We start from the raw sequence: 21,299 nt of genomic DNA on the forward strand, positions 1-21,299 counted from the left end.
ACCTGAGCAAGAGCCAGGAGAAAGTGCCAGTGCAGAGGAAAACATCCTGCCTGGTTCTCGTGTCCAAAAAGTGGTCACCGACAGACCTCAAAGACTACTGACCAGTTGCCCTCACATCTTATATGATGAAGGTTCTGGAGAGACTGATCTTCGCCCACCTGAGGCCACAGACGAAGTTGGTGCTGGACCCTATGCAGTTTGCCTATCAGCCTCACTTGGGAGTTGGACCCTATCATTTACCCACGACTATGAGCTTCTCTGCATCTTAGTGGTGGAGGAGGTACTGTAAGAATCACATTTTTGATATCTCCAGTGCTTTCAACACCATTCAGCCACTGATGTTGGGCGAGAAGCTGCAGGTGATGAGTGTCAGCTGGCTCTGTGATCTCCCGGATTACTGACTACCGAACAGGCAGGCCGCAGTTTGCCCATCTGGGCAGAGTTGCGTCTGATGTGGTGGTTTGTGATACTGGAGCTTCTCAAGGAACTGTGCGGTGTCTTCTTCTCTTCACCTTGCACACCACTGACTTTGAGTACAACACAGAGTCATGCCACTTACAGAAATTCTCGGATGACTTGGCTGTTATAGGGTGTCTAAGGGGGGAGAGCAGGGGGAGTAAGGGATGCTGGTGGACATATTCGTAGACTGGACTTGACGGAACCACTTGAGGGTGAATGAGAATAAGACGAGGGAGATGGTGATCAACTTCAGGAGGAAGAAAGACACGCTGGCACAGTCTTTACAGATCAGGGGTGATGTGATGGAGATGGCTGAGAACTATAGATTCCTGGGTGTCATGATTAACAACAGACTTGACTGGAGAACCAGTCTCCAGTGTCATCTTTGTTGCAACTGTGTGTTGGAGGAGCAGCGTCAGTCAGAGACTTCCACGGATTAGACATTGTTATTAGGAGAGTTGGTGTGATTGGTCTCATTATGTCGAACTTTGAGACTGTGGTGGAAAGGACGCTTAAGAGACTCTCCATCCAATGCATAGGCATCCAATAGCTTATAGCTGTATCTCACCGGAATGCTTAGAAGAAAAAAAAGAGAAGAAAGGAGTCCAACTGCACTCAAGAGGTCAACTACCAGAGCCGAACTGTGCATTGAGCTGAGTCAGACTATATTCAACCAGTCCCGTACACCGGCTCAGGTTCCTTCCCCACCGGAGAGGTAACATTCTATGTACCGAGAGTCAGCTTCTATAACAACAATTTATCCTTTATTAATCCCTGTGGGGAAATTCGATCTCCACAATTAACGCATTATGGTTGAACCGTGAGCAGTAGGCCTGCCGTCAACCAGCGCCAGGTTGACGGCAGGCCTACTGCTCACAGCTAGGGCTTCAGTGTCTTGCTCAACAACACTTCAGTACAGCAGGAGGAGCCAGAAATCAAACCAGGAATCTTCAGTTCCAAAGACGATTGCTTTACCTCCTGCACCACACCCTAATTGTAAGATAGGGCAGCGTAGTAAACAAACTAATAGACAGTCAAGGAAACAATATCATCGGATGTGTCATTTTGTGAATGGACCAAAGAGCCGTGCCACAATATTTGGATTAAAAATCATAATTGTTAGGGCAAACAAAATAATTTATCCTTCTGAGGCCAAGGGTATAAATCATTCAGTATAAATCAGAGGTTGGGTTTTGCTTCCACTTAGTGGAATGCCTTGAAACTGCACAAGCAAAAAATAAAAATAAAAGAAATAATACTTACAAAACAAATTAAAAATGAATGAGATCAAATATACAGAGTAACAAAAAAACATTGCTGAAAAAGTGACTTGACCTTGTTAACAGGTTTTTTTGCTCGTAATGGGGAATTTGATTCTTTTTAATGACTCGAGTTCATATGAGTCACCCAGCAAAGAGAATCTGGTTTTTGAGTCATTTGAGTCAGGGGTCAGTCACACATAGTATTGTTACAATGTATATGTTGTACCCGGAGGTTTTTAGGTGAGCAACTGGATGTAAGTTTTGTTCTGAAATTACCAGTAAAGTAGTTGAACGCATTACATTCATTCGTTATTTAATGAAAAGGTAACAACATAAACCATGGTGGTAAATACGACACTTCTTTTTCTCCTTTTAGCTTTTCCCTTCAGGGGTTGCCACAGCGAATCAACCTTCTCCATCTAACCCTATTTTCTGTATACAACACTAAAGAACTTAAATGTTGGATGAAGACGTAGACTCAAAGGAGGCAACTGAGGGCACTGTTAAACACTGACAAAAGATTATGAAGGCATTCGGGATGAAACCTCCCGCTGAACTGGATTGGAATGCCAAATGCCTGGTGAAACTTGGAAGACGTAGAAAGAGGTTTCCCTATAAGTTGATATCACGCTAAGGGATTCTGATGAGAAAAGAAAAGTAAAAGTCTTCAAATATCTGATAGGGGAAACCAGCAGGGAACTTGGAAAAACTTTGTGGGCTACTGTTTGACAAGAACTGCAACCCCAAACCCAATGAGACCGTGGAGAGGTACATGTATTTCTCCAGAAATCAGGATGGAAACAAAACCATTGATATGTATGTTACTGATTTAAGAGTACTTGCAGCCCTCTGCAACTTTGGGACTGTTAGAGACTCAGTGATTAGGGATAGAATTTTGTGTGGAATCCAAAATTTGCATGTGGGAGATAGCTTGCTGTGCGAGACAGATCTGTCAATTGGAGAAATGCATTCAAATAAGCAGAGCAGCAGATCTCCCGAAGGAGAATGTAAAGACAATTGAGATAAGTCGTTGAAGAAGTGCATGTAGTTAAAAAAGTACCAGAAGCCCAAGGGGCAAGACCAAAAGAAATAAAGAACAGTAATTTCTGTGGGAAATGGCATGCATGGGGGGAAAAAACGAGCTGTCCAGCTAATGCAAAAATCTCCAGAAAATGTAAGAAACATAAACACTTTGCTTCTAAATGCAAAACGACAGGCACACAGACTAAACTGATACACAGTGTGACAGAGCTTAATGAAGAGTATCAAGGAATACTAAGCCTTCACTCAGATGGGCAAGAGAACACACAGGGGAGACAGCTGTTTGCAACCATGCTGCTTGGGGAGAGACTGGTAAGGTTTCAACGGGACTGCAGAGCGAGCTGTAATATCATTCCAATACATCTACTGAACTGAGGTACCCAATCGGAGCAGACATAAGTCCTTGTCATGTACAACAAGAGCACTTTGAAACCCTTAGGCAAATGCAAGATAAAAATAAGAAATCCAAGAAACAGAAAACTGTACAGACTTGAATTCATGGTAATTGGAGGAACAGCATCTGCGCCATTGCTAAGAAACAAGGCAGTGCAGGGCATGGATCTGGTGAGAATAAAGAGGAAATATCATGGCCATTGACAAGATTGTAAATCATGCAGGCAGTGAAGGGAAAACACTAGATGAGGAGCATATCAGGGAACAATATGCACAGGTATTTGAGGGCAATACCTGCCTGTCAGGGACATATGAACTGGAAGTGGATCCAGGCGTACTGCCTGTAAAACAACTTAAGTGCAGAGTTCCAGTAGCGCAGATGAACCCTCTAAGGGAGGAACTGAAAAGTTTGTCAGAGAGGAGAGTTATCACGCAGGTTGAAAAGAGCACAGCAACACAGTTGTGGTTTCGAAACCATCAGGAAAATTGAGAATCTGCATTGATCCTAAACCCCTAAATAAAGCATTGAAAAGGCAATATTTCCCAGTGCCGACGATTGACAATATCCTGCCATACTTAGCACTGCATTCACAGTGTGTGATGTAAGGGATGATGAATTCTGGCATGTAAAACTCATGGAGCATTCCAGCTACATTACAACATTTGCAACGCCTTTTGGAAGGTACAGGTGGATAAGAATTCCAGTGGGGATCAGCCCTACTCATGAAGTATTTCAGCACAAACTGACACAAGCACTGGATGCGTTGCTAGGGGTGCACATTATAGCAGATGATATCCTAATCATTGGCGAAGGGAAAAATTATGAAACAGCAGTGAGAGATCATGATGGGAAACTAAAAAGATTCCTTGAGAGATGATGAACATGCAACATTGAATTAAACTTTGACAAAATGCGACTGAGACAGAAGGAGGCGCCATCACAGGCTGACATCAGAGGGTTTGAATATTGACCCTGAAAAGGTCCAAGCCATAAATGAAATGCCAAGACCTGCTAACATTAGAGGCCTGCAGAGAATACTTGGAATGGTCAACTGCTTCTTCTCCTTTCGGCTTTTCCCTTCAGGGGTCGTCACAGCGAATCGACCTTCTCCATCTAACCCTATTCTCTGTATCATCCTCTCTCACACCAACGACGTTCATATCCTCTCTCATTATGTCCATAAATTTACTCTTTGAGCTTCCTCAAGACCTCCTCCCTGGCAGCACCAATTCATTCACTATCCATCCTCTGTGCATGACCAAACCATCTCAGTCTGGCTTCTCTGACCTTCTCTCCAAAATATCTAACATGTGCTGTTCCTTTGATAGACTCATTCCTGATCCTATCCATCCTGGTCACTCCCAAGGAGAACCTCAACGTCTTCATCTCTGCAACTTCTAGCTCTGCCTCCTGTCTTTTCGTCATTGTAATTGTTTCTAGTCCATACAGCATCGCTGGTCTCACCACTGTCTTGTACACCTTTCCTTTCAGTCTGGCTGATATTCTTCTATCACATAGTACCCCTGACACGTTTCTCCACTCATCCCTACCTGCTTGAACCCGTCTCTTCACCTCCTTTCCACACTCTCCGTTGCTTTGGACTGTTGACCCCAAGTGCCTGAAATCCTCCAACTTCTTGTTCTCCACTCCCTGTATCCTCACTGTCCCACCTGAGTTCCTCTCATTCACACACATATACTCTGTCTTGCTGCGACCAACTTTCATTCCTCTCCTTTCCAGAGCATACCTCCACCTCTATTGATTTCCCCAACCTATTCTCTGCTCTCACTGCAGATCACAATGTCAACTTAGAATGGAATGGTCAGCTACCTTGGAAAATCTTCCCCACACTTATCAGATAGCTGCGATGTCTTAAGGCTACTGACACACAAGGATGTAATATGGAAATAATAGGGGAGTAATATGGAAATAGACAAACATATAGGAAAACACTTCCATACAGGAAAACACTTCTGTGAAAGTGAAGCAAATGATAGCAACAGCACCCATGAAGTACTACAACCCAAAGCAAGATGTTGTGCTCCAGTGGGATTCATCTGAAACAGGGCTAGGGGCAGCACTTATGCAGGCAGGCCAGCATATGCCAACAGGGCATTCACCTCCACTGAGAGAGGATATGCACAAATAGAGAAGGAGTGCCTGGCCATATTATTTGAGATGGAGAAATGTCACCAATGCATGGATGGTAGAAAGGCAGTGGTGCAATCTGACCATTAAGCATTAGAAACTATCATGAAGAAGCCATTGCTCAGTGCCCTGAAAAGGCTACCGAGAATGTTTTCGAGACTTAACGTACAACATAAAAGTGGTTTCTGTCCCAGGCAGATTTATACTTGTGGCAGATACACTAAGCAGAGTACCTGAATGTGCAACTGAGTGCTCAGTTGAAGCTGAAATTGAAACTTTGAATGTGATTCATTACCTCCCCATCTCTGAAGAGAGACAGCAGAGAATCCAGAGTTTGGAATGGAAAGAGACCACAGACTGCAGGTGCCGAAACAGAGAATACTGCAGGGGTGGCCAGAGGACAAAGCGCAGGTTGAAGATGTGGTGGGATCATATTTTTCTATGAGATATGATTTAAGTGTGCAGAACAACGTCATCTTTAGGGGAAAGAGCTGTCATTCCAACCGCCCTAAGAAACTAAATTATGGAACAAATTCATGCTTCACATTTAGATATTGAAAATTGTCCTCGGAGAGCAAGAGAATGTGTATACTGGCCAGGCATGAACACCTAAAGATATACATCGGAAAGTGCCAAGTGTGCAGAGAACTAGATGTATAGCAGCAAACTTAGCACATACATCTTCTCCTTCAATAACAGAAATCTCTTCTCAAATCTGGGAGTTGACTATCTGCCTGCAACAATATCTGCAACAATCCATCACGGTCATCCATAAGCTGAAGGCACCTTTCGTTCACAAGGATGTTCCTGACGTGGTGTTCTCAGACAATGGCCCACAGTATAGCTCACAGAAATTCAAAAGATTTGGCAAGACTTAGGAATTTGAACATCTAACATCATCAGCTACATATCCTCAGAGCAATAGAAAAGCAGAGTCCGCTGTCAAAACAGCTAAAGGGCTTATGGGAAAAGCCACGCAGGCAAGGTCAAACCTTTACTTGGTCATACTGGCTCACAGAAACACTCTGGCACAAGGCTTCCAGGGTAGTCCAGCTCAGAAGCTGATGAGCCGAAGGACAAAGACATTGCTACCAATGTGTGAAAGTCTGCTGAAACCTGTGGTAGTGGGCACCGACAAAGCTATTTGGGATAACCAGCACAGACAGGCTCACTATTACACCAGAGGGGCCAAGCATTGATGCCACTGCAGAATGGAGAGCAGGTAAGAGTGCAGTTGCAAGTGGTTGGACACACATTCTTGACACCAGCATCTGTAGTGCGACAGGACCAAAACAGGTCATACGCTGTCAAACTGGAGAAAGGAACTGTTCTGAGGTGAAACTGGAGACATCTGAGACCATCGCCAGGGGACTGACAGCAGGAGCCTGGCCACCACACCTCCTGTTGGTGGTAACCACAATGCACCTCACACACTGAGCCGTAGACGACGCAGGATGTTGTCACCTCCAGATGCATTAGGGTTGTTAGGAGGCCTGCTCACTTTAGTGACTTTGTTTAAAGGACATTATGTGTTTTAGATTTCATTCAGTGTTTGGCTAAGGCACTTTGTGCTGTATTTCATAGGCCTTGTTCTAGTTTTGAATGTTATGTGTTCAGGGGTATTTAAAAAAAAAAAAAAAGGGAGATGTTACAATGTATGTGTTGTACCAGGAGGTTTTTAGGTGAGCACTTGGTTTTGTTCTGAAGTTACCGGTAACGGAGTTGAGCGCATTACTGTGTGAGCGTCTATTCAATGAAAGGTAACAACATAAAACAAAACAAGTAAACAAGTATGTGTAAATGCATTTGCACACACAAGGTCCAACTCTTCCCAGTATCTATGGATTCATTTGAAACAGGGAAATTATTATTTCATTGTGAAAGAAGAGTGAAGAAACAAAATATTTTTCCCAGACTATTGTAAATATGGTTTAAAAAGTATATTTTCTATAATCTTACAATATTATGTTGAAGATGAACTAGCGCATGCAGAGGTGAATCACATACTAGAGTGTTAGTCTATCATCAGAAAAATGTTTCAAATATTTTTTAAACTTTATGTATTATTCATGAATTTACTTCTTCATACCTTAGTGCCTCCCTTAGCGGAACAAAAGTTTATAGTGAATCATTTCTTCCAAAGCCGTTACTCAGAGACGGAGCATAGCAACAGATTCCCATCTCACCTCGGGTGAGGTCGCTTTCATGGCTGTCCAAGCCTGCCGCTGGGCGTGTAACGAGTCATTCAGCGGGTGAATCGTTCTTTTCAGCAGGGGTTGGGCTGCGTTCTGATTCCTCATTCATTGTGGGTCGGGTTGGGTTTGAGCTCTGAGTCAGTTAAATGACTTTTGAACGCTTCGTTCACGACACGAACATCACTTAGTGCTTGCTTTTTATATTGAACAGGTGCAAGAAACCGTTAATCATATGGCGCGAAAACCAGCAAGAGCGAAAGCCACGCTGTTAAAAGAAAATCAGCTTTTATTTAATTTTTTGACCATTTACTTTAGCTGTTATCGCCTCTCAGAGCAGTTAAGACTTATCAAAATACGCTTGTAATTATCACCAGCTAACGAACTGATTTTCATTGTTTTAAATATATTTAGCCTCGGTAGTTGCATTGTTCGAGGCCTTCCGCAATGTATGGGCGGGCAAGAGCACGATCGAGAGGCCCGAGACGCGGCCAGCAAACCCCGGGAGCGGTAAGAGGTCTAGGGGGGTCGATTCAGGTCCCCAGAGTGGGGGGGGGGGATGTCTTTTGTTACGGGCCCATCTGAGGATTAGCAATATATTATTTGTGCCATAAGTTTTGCCATTTCAATGTCACCGCCATGAAATCTTATACTGAATCATAGCTTTGGGATGCCAATGACCTGTTTCATGCGAATTACTAACATTCATTTCAATTGGCTATTCGTACACAGACAGAAAGAGATTTGTCTGCAAAACTTAACATCCCTGTTACATGTAGGCTCGTCAACACGGTTCTGAGGCGGGGCGCAGATCCCTTCACATGACCGATGATGCAAACACTTTGGAGGGGAAATGCCGTCACCAGATGTATAGCCAAGAAAGGACGAATTTAATGTAGTTGGCACAAGTTAAATAATATGGCATCGACATGAAGACACTTAGTAAATGTCTCTTAAAAAACACCTAAGTCAAGACGCATGAAAATAGGTGACATTTTGCTGAATCCTGCACTCAGTAGTTTCTCGAACTCTAGGCCACGAGTGGATTTTTTTTGGCTGGCGGGCCACATTTCTTATTTAACTTCCATGCGTGGGCCAACTAGTTATCATGTAAATTAAACAAAATAAAGATTGCAATTTAAATACGTATTCTTTTGGCATTTTATCTCAACTTTAAAATAATTGATGATCATATAAATGGACCAACATTATTTTGTACGTAATCTTCTACACAAAATTAAACAAAAGGGAAATAATTAGGAGTTTCTAAATTCAATATTGATTGAAAATATTCTAAGAAAATAGTTTGGCAGGCCGGATAAAAAAGCAAAACGGACTGGATGCCCAGGTCTGCTCTAGGCATTTCTTACTATCCTGTCTGCCTGAAACACAAGTAAATGTTATTTTAAAGGTATTATTGTTTAATGAATGACACCCCTGTTGTTTTGTTAAACTTTGTTAAACCAATCAATAGCCATTCCAAAACCGTTTGTGGAGCAAAATTACTTTAAAGAAATGGTTTTACATGCTTAATACTGAAACACTTATCGCTTAGATTTGATAATACAGTACTATGGTAGACAGCATTGTGGACATGTTTTCCCCCTGCTCAGGAGCAGGCCCCAGGGCCTACTCTGCATGTGGAAAAGGACCCTGTTTATAGAGGAAGGCAGGAGGGTGATTCTGGAGTTGAAACTACCAGTAGTCAAGGTAAGTACAGTTCTATGTTTAGTTTTTTGTTTCTTTTTTCTTTTTTAAAAGCTTCAATGATCCTGGCTTTGCCTCACAACTGAGACTAATCATAAACCTTACAACATAGATGAAGCTCATCTGCATGAATGATAGCGTTATAATTCCATGCTCTCCCCTTTCGAAATAGCCCTGTATGTAATCCTTGCAACTGGGTATGAAAGTCTATTCCTTCAATTCTTTTAGCTATTCAACAGATTCCAGCTGTCTTTCAGCAGATGAAACTAGGAAGAGAAAGAGGTGGACGCCGCCAAGATTTTCTTGACATGGGGATTAATACCAGACAAGCTATGGACCATGTTAAAGACTCAAAGTCTGGTCTGTTATATTATCAACTTTCAGTCACTTGAACATGCATAGGCCCTGGTAATTTGGTCTCGCATGAAGAGGACAGCTTAAACTTCACATGTGTGTCTTTTTAGGAACGACTGGTGTTCCAATTAATTTGTTGGCCAACTTCTGTCGCATCCTGTCCCGCCCTCAGTGGGTTCTTTATCAGTACCACGTGGATTTCAAACCCCCAATGGAGGCCCGTCAGCTCAGATCTGCCCTACTCTTCCAGCATGAAGAAGTACTAGGGTCAGCACGAAGCTTTGATGGGGCGCTGCTTTTTCTTCCTCAAAGACTTCACTGCAAGGTACTCTAAATCTCAGAATATAACACAAATGCAACCTTTTTTGCTAAATAACAGTGTCATTGAGACCCCCTTTGGCTCCTTGTTTTTTTTTTTTTTCTTTTTTAAACATCCTCATGTTTCTTGTGTTTCAGGAGACAGTGCTACACAGTATGACAAAGAATGGTGAAAAGGTTGAAATTACTGTCACCCTGACTAATGAACTTCCACCTACATCACCAGTGTGCTTGCAGTTTTTCAACCTTGTTTTCAGAAGGTTATTTTCCTAACTTATGAACACTGATCAAAATTAATAAATCACGCAAGTGAAAAACACTACAGCAGTTGAGGTACAGTTTTTTTTCCTGAACAGTTGTAGTTGAGGTTCTATATTCATCAATCCAGAGAAAAAAAATTTAAATATGGCAATGTAGTTCATGTTGCTGGGATATGTATACCTTAGCTCCTGAAGATTAAATTGAGTCTAAAAGAATGGTGGCAGCATTAAGCGCTGCATTTTAATGTCCTGTTTACTGATCCCTATGGAAGCATGAAATTTGTGCATCTTATTTACTTGCCACTTGCTTCCTGTCATGTTACATGTAATTTAGCAAAAAAAAATCCTCTGTTTGGGGGGTTTATATTGCTACCTTAAGCTAGTTACCTGTAGAAGTTACCTTTTTGAATGCACAGCCTTTCCTTTTAAACATTTCATGACATTATTTCTTTAGGATCTTAAGAGTTCTCAACATGCAGCAGATTGGACGGAACCACTACGACCCCAGTCATTCAGTGGACATCCCGCAGCACAGGTGTGATGATCATTTATTAACTTGAGTGTGTAAATTTCTCATGTGTATATATTTTCACGATGTAAGTATTCAGTTCCATGTCCCACGAGCCAGTTTCTGTAGCCGAGGAACGGACCGCCAAGGTCCCCCGCTCAGGCTACTGCTCGGCTCACACTGTGCTCGGTGGATACAAGCGGCCAAAATGAGTTTCCTCTGCAAGGTGGCCAGACTCTTCCTTAGAGATAGGGTGAGAAGTGCTGTCATCTGGGAGGAGCTCAGAGTAGAGCCGCTGCTCCTCCGCATAGAGAGGAGTCAGATGAGGTGGCTCTAGTACCTGGCCAGGATGCCTCCTGGACACCCGGGGGAGGTATTCCAGGCATGTCTATATGCAAGGAGACCGCGAGGAAGACCCAGAACATGCTGGAGAGACTATGTCTCCAGGCTGGCCTGGGAATGCCTTGGGGTACCCCCCAGAGGTGCTGGACCATGTGGCGGGGAAGAGAGAGGCCTGGTCCTCACCGCTCGAGCTGCTGCCCCCGCAACCTAACTCCGGATATGCAGGAGAAGATGGATGGATGAAGTATTCAGTTAGTCTTAATTCGATTACAAAAACATGATGAAAACAAGTTGCACAATTAAAAATGAAAAATTGGCACATATTTAATTTTAATACAATCGTGTCATCAGAGATCTCAGTTTCCTTCCGTTTTCAATGTTTTGAGAAATATCAAGTCGAGTCCAAAAACAATTCAACAGGCATCCAGACGGCCAATCCATTCTCTGTACTGCAGCACCTTAAGACCTTGTATCAGTATATTAAGTGAACTCATGTTTTAGAACCCTAAACTAGCTTTTGTATAAGGTGTAGGAATGGGGTATTTTCAGTATAGTATCAAAAATAGGGAAGAATTCGGCTTGTACCTGGTATTTGTGTGTATATTTTGTACTTCAAAATTAGCTGTTTTCATCGAGTAGTTTCAAGTCCATGAAGCAGTTCTGCTCATCTTCTTCTTCTTCTTCTTCTTCTTTCGGCTTTTCCCGTTAGGGGTCGCCACAGCGAGTCAACTTTCTCCATCTAACCCTATTCTCTGTATCTTCCTCTCTCACACCAGCTACTTTCATATCCTCTCTCACTACGTCCATAAATCTTCTCTTTGGTCTTCCTCGAGACCTCTTGCCTGGCAGCTCCAATTCCAGCATCCGTCTACCAATATATTCACTATCTCTTCTCTGTACATGACCGAACCATCTCAGTCTGGCTTCTCTGACCTTCTCTCCAAAACATCGAACATGTGCCGTCCCTCTGATAGATTCATTCCTGATCCTATCCATCCTGTTCACTCCCAAAGAGAACCTCAACATCTTCATCTCTGCAACCTCTAGTTCTGCCTGCTGTCTTTTGGTCATTGTAACAGTTTCTAGTCCATACATCATCGCTGGTCTCACCACTGTCTTGTACACCTTTCCTTTTATTCTGGCCGATAGTCTTCTATCACATAGTACCCCTGACACTTTTCTCCACCCATTCCAACCTGCTTGGACCCGTCTCTTCACCTCTTTTCCGCACTCTCCGTTGCTCTGGACTGTTGACCCTAAGTACCTGAAATCCTCCAGCTTCTTGATCTCCATTCCCTGTAGCCTCACCGCTCCACCCGAGTTCCTCTCATTCACACACATATATTCTGTCTTGCTGCGACTAACTTTCATTCCTCTCCTTTCCAGAGCATACCTCCACCTCTCTAGATTTTCCTCTACCTGTTGTCTGCTCTCACTACAGATCACAATGTCATCCGCAAACATCATGGTCCATGGGGATTCCTGTCTAACCTCATCTGTCAGCCTATCCATCACCATTGCGAACAAGAAGGGGCTCAGTGCTGATCCCTGATGGAGTCCCACCTCCACCTTGAACTTCTCTGTTACCCCTACAGCACACCGTACCAGTGTCTCACAGCTAGCATACATGTCCTGCACCAGTCCAACATACTTCTCTGCCACTCCAGACTTCCTCATACAATACCAGAGCTCCTCTCTTGGCACCCTGTCATATGCTTTTTCTAGGTCTACAAAAACGCAGTGCAACTCCCTCTGGCCTTCTCTGTACTTTTCTATTAGCATTCTCAACGCAAATACTGCATCTGTAGTACTCTTCCTAGGCATGAAGCCATACTGCTGTTCACAAATGCTGACTTCTGCTCTCAGTCTAGTTTCCACTACTCTTTCCCATAACTTCATTGTATGGCTCATCAACTTTATCCCTCTGTAGTTGCCACAATTCTGCACATCCCCTTTATTCTTAAAAATAGGCACCATCACACTTTGTCTCCATTCTTCAGGCATCTTCTCACTCTCTAAGATCCTGTTGAATAATCTAGTCAGAAAATCTACCGCTGCCTCTCCTAGACACTTCCACACCTCCACAGGTATATCATCAGGACCAACTGCTTTTCCACTCTTCATCCTCTTCAATGCCTTCCTCACTTCACTTTTACTAATTTTTGCTACTTTGTGGTCTACAATAGTCACCTCTTCTACCCTTGCCTCTCTTTCATTTTCCACATTCATCAGTTCTTCAAAGTACTCTTTCCATCTTCCCATCACTCTTCTAGCATCTGTCAATACATTTCCCTCTCTGTCCTTTATCACCCGGACCTGTTGTACATCCTTTGCATCTTTATCTCTCTGTTTCGCCAACCTGTATAGGTCATTCTCACCCTCCTTACTATCCAACCGAGCATACAAGTCATCATAAGCCCTTTGTTTTGCCTTTGCTACCTCTATCTTTACCTTTCGCCGCACCTCCCTGAACTCCTGTCTGTTCTCTTCAGTCCTCTCAGTATCCCACTTCTTCTTCGCTAACCGCTTTCTCTGTATACACTCCTGCACTTCCTCATTCCACCACCAAGTCTCCTTATCTACTTTCCTTCCAGATGACACACCAAGTACTCTTTTACCTGTCTCCCTGATAACACTAGCTGTAGTTGTCCAATCATCTGGAAGCTCACCCTGACCACCCAGACCCTTTCTCAACTCCTCCCTGAAAACCATGCAACACTCCTCCCTTTTCAGCTCCCACCACTTTGTCCTCTGCTCTGCCTTTGTCCTCTTCATCTTCCTTGTCACCAGAGTCATCCTACAAACCACCATCCTATGCTGTCTGGCTACACTCTCACCTACAACTACTTTGCAGTCACTAATCTCTTTCAGGTTACCTCGTCTATACAAGATGTAGTCTACCTGCGTGCTCCTACCTCCGCTCTTATAAGTTACCCTATGTTCCTGTTTTTTCTGGAAAAAGGTGTTCACTACAGCCATTTCCATCCTTTTTGCAAAATCTACCACCATCTGTCCCTCTGCATTCCTATCCTGGATACCAAATCTGCCCATCACTTCTTCATCCCCTCTATTGCCTTCACCAACATGTCCATTGAAGTCTGCACCAATGACCACTCTCTCATTTCTGGGAATATTCTGCATCACTTCATCTAACTCATTCCAGAACTTCTCCTTCTCTTCAGATTCACATCCCACCTGCGGGGCATAGCCACTAACAACATTGAGCATCACACCTTCGATTTCCAGTTTCAGACTCATAAGTCTATCTGACATTCTTTTCACCTCTAGGACGTTCCTAACAAACTCCTCCTTCAAGATAACTCCTACTCCATTTCTCTTCTTGTCAGTACCATAATAGTACAACTTAAAGCCTGCTCCTAAGCTTCTAGCCTTACTACCTTTCCACCTGGTCTCCTGGACACACAGTATATCCACCTTCCTTCTCTGCATCATGTCGACCAGCTCTCTACCTTTTCCTGTCATAGTCCCAACATTCAAAGTCCCTACTCTCAGTCCCAGACTCTTTCCCTTCCTCCTCTCTCTCTGCTTCCGAACACGCACTCCACCTCTTCTTCTTGTTCTTGTTCTTCGACCCACAGTAGCCCAATTTCCATTAGTACCCTGTAGGTCATCAGTACCAATGGCGGTCGTTGTTAACCCGGTCCGCGACCGATCCGGTATGGTATAGTTTTGGTTGTCTCGCATATTTGGTTTTGGCAAAAGTTTTACGCCGGATGCCCTTCCTGACGCAACCCTCTGCATTTATCCGGGCTTGGGACCGGCACAGGGAGACACTGCTCCGTGCCCCCCCAAGGCAGGCTTGGAGAGGCACGGGCCAGTGCCGCCCTGAGGCTGCATTATGAAGCAGTTCTGCTCATGATTCTCATTAAATGATGGAAAGCCACTTCATATCCAGGCAGAGATAAGGGAGGTTGATGGTGATAATCTTTAACTTTTTATCATTTTAGGCTGAAAATCTGGCCAGGCTATACCTCCACCATCCTTGAATATGAGTCATCCATCATGCTCTGTACCGATGTGACCCATAAGGTGCTGCGTAGTGAGACCGTCCTCGACTTTATGGCCAACCTTAGAATGAAGTGTGGAGGTCAACACTTTATTGATGCTTGTTCCAAGGAGCTGATTGGCCTGATAGTCCTCACCACGTAAATATCATAATCATTATTTGATATTGACAGGTCATACTTTCTATCTTTTATTTTACTCAGTTGGTGGGCCTATTATCTCACATTCTCAGGTACAACAATAAGACGTACAGAGTTGATGGCATTGCATGGGATCACACTCCTAAAAACACCTTCAAGAAGGGAGACTCTGACGTCACCTTTAAAGACTACTATAAGAAGGTAAGCATCATATATAACTGAAATATTAGCTATTTGTGATTTTATGCATGGGCAAAAAATACCAAACCTTTTAATTTCCTCCAGATTAACAGGAATTACTTAGTTATTGTTTATAATCGTCAGTGCCTTATACGGATCACATGTAACTAATTTGTCTGGTGTTCTTAGCAATATGGCCTTGAAATCACAGATAACAATCAAGTGCTGCTTATAAGCCATGTGAAGAAGATGGGTCCTGCTGGAGGTCCTCCTCCTGGCCCAGCCATGCTTGTTCCAGAGCTGTGCTACCTTACAGGTAATCGACCCACTGTAGTGTTTCTAAAATGCATCGTTACTGTCCTTAGACAGTTAGTTTGTTGAATTGCATACAGAATGTGTGAGATTTAAAAAATAAAATATGTTGACATGTTACTTACTATTTTATAAATGGTTATAGAAGCACTGTAATTCTCCAATTTAGATGATGGGGCCCAAGTCTGGGGAAACTCTTGAACAGTCAAGAAACTTTTAAAGTAGGAAAAGTGATGTGTTGGAAATGTAAGAGGGCTTTATATGAGCTTACTACCTAGGGTTTTCTCTTCAGTTCAAATTACTTGAATATGAGAAGAAGAGAAGGGGAAAAAAATGTTAAGTGAATTCTGTTTTGAGATTTTTTTTAATTTTTTTTTTTTAACATATGATTAAGCAATTCCGATAAGTTTATGGTAAGAATTCTTGCCACAACCGGGAAACATGGTGGTGCAGTGGTTAGCACTTCCACCTCACAACATTTCAGCTTGGGCCCTTTCTGTTAGTTGACACAACCCAATGTCTGTGTGGGGTTACCTGCCAGTCCAAAAAACATGGAGGAGGTCATGAGGCTGTATGAATTAGAGAGCAAAATTGGTGTTTGTATAGATAATTGACTGGTCCAAGGTGTACCCTACCTCTTGCACAATGACCACTGAGATAGGCCCCAGCACCCCTGCAGCCATGAATATCGAATAGGCGGTATTGATAATGGATGAATTGACAAGAAATGGCAAGAGATTTCAAACAAATGTGAAACTATGGTTTGCTAACAGTTCTTGAAAAGTAGATTAAGAAGTTATCCTCTTTAATTACTCAGAAGTTTTCGTCACATTTATTCATACATACGTCTTTAATATGCTCTTGAAAAAGGAGACAATTTGATTACTTCACAGTGTGAACTAGACATTCAGGGGGAATTAGTCCTTTTATTTTTTTTTAAGTTAATTGCAATAAGAAGCTCGCTCTGTTTGACAGGCCTCACTGACAAGATGCGAGCTGATTTCAAAATCATGAAGGATTTAAGCAGCCACACCAGACTGAACCCAGACCAGAGAGAATCCCGCCTCACCAACTTTATCACCAACATAAATATGTGGGTGACCGACCTCTGACTTATTTGAATATTTGTCCCTATTAGAAAACTGAGCTTTATTTTTTTTGGCCCTGTTACTCTTAACACCGGTGAATCCAGGTGTCATTGAATCTACTGTTATGTAGATTCTGTGCTGTTGTGGGTGTGTGGGCTTCCTCTGTTCTTCCTAGTCCCTGCAACTTGTATAATAAGTGACCTTAATTTACCAAATTGAATTGAAAATTTCACATCTCCATATATAATCCCAATCAGTAAGTTATATATTTATTGTTTTAAGGAATGCTGATGCACAAGAAGAATTGCACAAGTGGGGATTCTCATTTGATAAACAACTCCTGAATTTGACTGGAAGAGTCCTCCCAAGAGAGAGGATTTTCCAAGGCCAAAGATCGGTAGTGATGCCTTGTGGTTTTGTTTTTTTTCATTCTTTTGTTGAAATTAATGACGTACTTGATCGTTAGTGTTTCACATAATTTGTAACCTAGTATGAGTACAATCAATGGGCAGCTGACTGGTCCAAAGAGATGCGTGGAATCCCTGTGATCAGCTCAGTTCCACTGAATAACTGGCTCCTATTACACCCCCGGCGTAATGGCCATGAAGCTCGTGCCCTCCTGCAGACCCTCCAGAAAGTGTCTGGCCCTCTTTCCATTTGTCTGCAAAGACCTTTCTTGTAAGTGCTAACTTTAAAACAATACTTCTGCACCACCTGAATGCCTTTAACTTTTTGCATTATGAGACTTAAGAACAATAATTTTCATGCCAGTTGCCAAATTTAGCACTAAGTATAGTGAGGCAAAAGAATTTTGAAAAAGTGGTTCTGGGAGGTTTGGTTTTTGGGTGGTAGATTTGTAATATTTTTTTCTTTAGTGGCTATGTAAAACTGATAGAGTAGCTCTTGCAGTTAATGTTGTCCTATGTAATTCTGGAGGCAGAAGGAGCTTGAAACCTGTAATGGATTACTGGTTGGGGTAAAATAAAGTGTCTCAAATTAAATTGATAGCTGGAACACATTGGAGGGTTTCATTGTCTGACAAGAAATGTTGTCCCTAGCCTTAGGTACATCAAACATTCAATGCAACGTAAGAAATTAGAATCTCATAACTTTTAGCACTAAGCACCAGCCTCGCACCAACTATAAGCACTCTGCAACAAAATGTTTTGTTCGAAATTCCTGTTGTAGCAAATGCAAGACACTAAACTGATAATTCAATTGGTGTTTTTTGTACTAAATCACCATCTTATAATGTAATAATCCACCTAATTCCAATATATCTATCTTAAGGAAAAGATGAAAGAATGTTAGTTAACATTACAATATTTTAATGAATTTGGTCATAATCTGCTATTAAGCAAAAACTTGAAACACTCAGACCATAATTACATAAAACTAGCGATAGAAAATTATATGAAGTTACTGTATATTTCAGCCAGGTCCTTTGTGACTGTGTGATCTATGTTCATCAGGATTGAGTATGAAGATCATCAGGAATCTCTGCTCAGAGCTCTGCAGCACAACGTTACACCGGATACACAAATAGTAAGTGACTTGTTGCAGGATTCACATTTTTTTTCTGCATTGTATTGCATTTTAGTGGGGTGAGTTGTCAAGTTTTGGTCCTCAAAAATGTCTTTATTTTCAAATAGGTGAGCATTTCATTCCATGAACTTGTTATTCAAGATGATCCCAGTCATCCTCACTAAGAACTTTCCCCTGACTTGTTAGGTGGTGGTGCTCCTCAGCAGCAACAGGAAGGACAAGTATGACTGTGTTAAGAAGTACCTCTGCGTAGATTGTCCCATCCCTAGCCAGTGCGTGGTGGCCCGTACACTAAGTCGCCCTCAAGCCCTCATGTCTGTAGCCACCAAGATTGCCCTGCAGATTGCTTGCAAAATGGGAGGGGAGCTATGGAGTGTGGAAATCCCTGTAAGTTATTTTTGAATTGGTTGAAACTTCAACTCCAATTGGCAGAACTCCTTAGTATACAAAATTAAATCTTTCTCTCACACACATGTTTCATCAGTACAAGTACATGAGGTTATTTGTTCATTTTTCTTTCTTTGGTCAATGTTGCATTAGGATGTCTGGACCCAGGAGTCTAACTAGATGTGACAGTAGTGTTTAAGTTTTCTGGTAAACTGTTTTAATAAAGCATTTAGAGCATCCTTTTTCCTCATGCAAGCAATTAATCATATTGAAGTATCAGCTAAAGGTAAATTTTATACCAGTATTTAAAGGCACATTGTACCATTTGTTGATAGTTCGGATTCAAACAAGTTACCAGGGGGAATTGCTGATTAAAGCACTTTGCCTCAATACTGTACTGCTACCAATGCTGTTATGCCTCTTTCAACAGCTCAAACAGCTAATGGTTGTAGGCATTGATTGTTACCATGATACCATTGCTGGAAAAAGGTCCATCGGCGCGCTGGTGGCTAGTTTGAACCAGAACATGACCAGGTTCGTCTCTGTAGCCAGAGCAGACATGTTTCCCTCTGATTTTAAAGATGTACTTAATCCGAACCATGTGTTTAAGATGTGAAATGAGACCAATATCCAAGTTATAGTTTGCATTTGTCTTCTCTCGTGAAGGTGGTTCTCAAGATGTGTGCTACAACACAAAGGTCAGGAAATCATGGATGGCCTGAAGATGACCTTGGCTGGCAAGTTCTAAAATGAAAATGACATTGATTTTATCCAAACTGTTGAATCAAATTCTAATTCAATATTTTGCTTTAAGCTGCACTCAGGGACTATCTGAAGTTCAACAGATTCCTTCCTTCTCGTATCGTCGTGTATCGTGATGGTGTGGCGGATGGGCAGCTGCATAGTGTGGTCAACTATGAGGTTTCTCAGATTATTGATGCCATTAAATCGATGGGACAGGATTACATGTATGTATTGCATGCCTCAAATGTTCAGTATAAGGCAAGGGTATCAAACTCAAGGCCTGAAAGCTTCACAAACGGCTTCAGTCAGGTTCACAAAGCTAAAAGATGCCAGGTTTCAGTAGAGAAAATAAGTAATAGGTATATTAACAGTAGTTCATATGCCATGATTTTACCCCTATGTCTCACTTAGGAATTGATTTTCCTCCATTTGGCCCCTGAGCTAAAATTAGTTAGACACTCATGATGTAAAGGTTTTAGAAGCAGCTCTTGATACCCACGTGTTCAGTTTGTGACTGGTTTTGAGCTCTGTTTGAAGGCTCAGGTTTTTTTGTTTGTTGTGTCTTTTTGTCTTTGTTATTCATTTGTTCAGGCCTAAGCTGAGTGTCGTGGTAGTGAAAAAGCGTATCAGCTGCCGGCTCTTTGGCTATTCAAATGGCAAGGTGTCCAACCCTCCACCAGGGACCCTCGTTGACTCGGAAGTCACACATCCAGAGTGGTACATTTTGTTTACTGTTCTTGCATCTTGTTGACCTATTTCAATTCGATAATTCCAATATTAATTTCATCTGGCAGGTATGACTTCTTCATTGTCAGTCAGGCTGTTCGCTGTGGAAGTGTCGCTCCAACCCACTACAATGTTGTATACGATACAAGTGGCCTGAAACCGGATCACATGCAACGACTTACATACAAGTTGTGCCACATGTACTACAACTGGCAGGTATGGGACAATAGCTTTATTATACATCCTTTTTGACTTTTTTTTTTCTTTTTTTTTTTTTTTTCTTTTTTTAGACCACTCTGTTGCAAGTAGGGACAGATTTTTTTTGTCTTTCAGAAATGTCAAGTTAGTTGCATGTTTCATTATTTCACTTGAAGTTTAAAACAAATTGAAATGGACTAATATTTTAGTGATGCCATATGAAAGGCTGTAATCCTTGTGTTCTGATGGACAAGATTATATGTTCTTAAATTGTTATACGATACTTAGTGGTTAGGATTCTAAAAGTAATTGAAGCACGATTTTGGAACTAAAGAACTCCCTTTGATTTTTTATTTATTTATTTTCTTTTAAGTTTTAATTGAAATCATAAATGCTTTCTCTTCAAAACATAATGTGAACCTGCTATTATCAGACCAGCTCCCCAGTTTGTAGGTAGGCACAGTGTTATAAGCCCCCTTAACCCCATTGACCTTTAGGAGCCTTTTTTTTTTTTTTTTGAAAGGTGTCTAACTACTTTAAGTCTTGAAAAATGGTAAAAAAATGACAATTTCTTTTATTTTTACAAATATTCCTTTTCAATGTAAATTGTAGGGGATCATCAGAGTACCTGCCCCTTGCCAATACGCCCACAAGTTGGCCTTCCTTGTCGGTCAAAGTATCCACCGAGAGCCCAACTCGCAGCTGGATGACCTCCTCTTCTACTTGTAGATGGGCCCTTCTGTTCACCTTGTGAAGTAAATGTTTGAAAACCGCTTGAAGTTTTTCGTTTCAGGATTTGAATAGTAGTAATGTGTATATACATACACAGTTCAAGATTTTCTAAAAGTATTTGTTTTTTTTTTGTCCAATGCTTCAATTTTAAGTTGGTCAATGCTTTCATAGCAAAATGTCTCAGTAAACTGAAGTAGTTTATCTGGGAATATAAGTACTCACAGTTTATCTCATCT

At 42.0% G+C, this 21,299-nt stretch overlaps 1 protein-coding gene across 1 annotated transcript; it reads left to right on the plus strand.

Annotated features, from left to right (window-relative positions):
• The first annotated feature begins 7,943 nt into the window (after window positions 1-7,943).
• piwil1 (piwi-like RNA-mediated gene silencing 1) lies at window positions 7,944-21,060 on the plus strand. The gene is made up of 20 exons (XM_086174401.1): window positions 7,944-8,042; window positions 9,110-9,206; window positions 9,432-9,563; window positions 9,668-9,882; window positions 10,014-10,135; window positions 10,590-10,670; window positions 14,954-15,151; window positions 15,244-15,352; window positions 15,521-15,647; window positions 16,619-16,736; window positions 17,014-17,128; window positions 17,222-17,409; window positions 18,204-18,276; window positions 18,463-18,663; window positions 19,094-19,197; window positions 19,330-19,400; window positions 19,478-19,631; window positions 19,999-20,124; window positions 20,202-20,349; window positions 20,944-21,060. Exons 1-20 carry the CDS (start codon window positions 7,944-7,946, stop codon window positions 21,058-21,060), a joined length of 2,595 nt encoding a protein of 864 aa, XP_086030527.1.
• Window positions 21,061-21,299: the final 239 nt, after the last annotated feature.

Source organism: Fistularia commersonii, chromosome 26 (assembly GCF_037954325.1).
Source record: "Fistularia commersonii isolate RoL2024-O1a breed Wild chromosome 26, RoL_Fcom_v1.0, whole genome shotgun sequence".
Taxonomy (NCBI): Eukaryota; Metazoa; Chordata; class Actinopteri; order Syngnathiformes; family Fistulariidae; genus Fistularia; species Fistularia commersonii.

What these genes read in the sequence shown, in the direction of transcription:
- piwil1 (XM_086174401.1), top strand. Translation starts at nt 7,944, where the DNA reads ATGTATGGGCGGGCAAGAGCACGATCGAGAGGCCCGAGACGCGGCCAG. An exon ending in TTAAAGACTACTATAAGAAG is followed by an intron (nt 15,353 to 15,520) that starts GTAAGCATCATA and finishes TGGTGTTCTTAG; the next exon opens with CAATATGGCCTTGAAATCAC. An exon ending in GAAGTCACACATCCAGAGTG is followed by an intron (nt 20,125 to 20,201) that starts GTACATTTTGTT and finishes TTCATCTGGCAG; the next exon opens with GTATGACTTCTTCATTGTCA.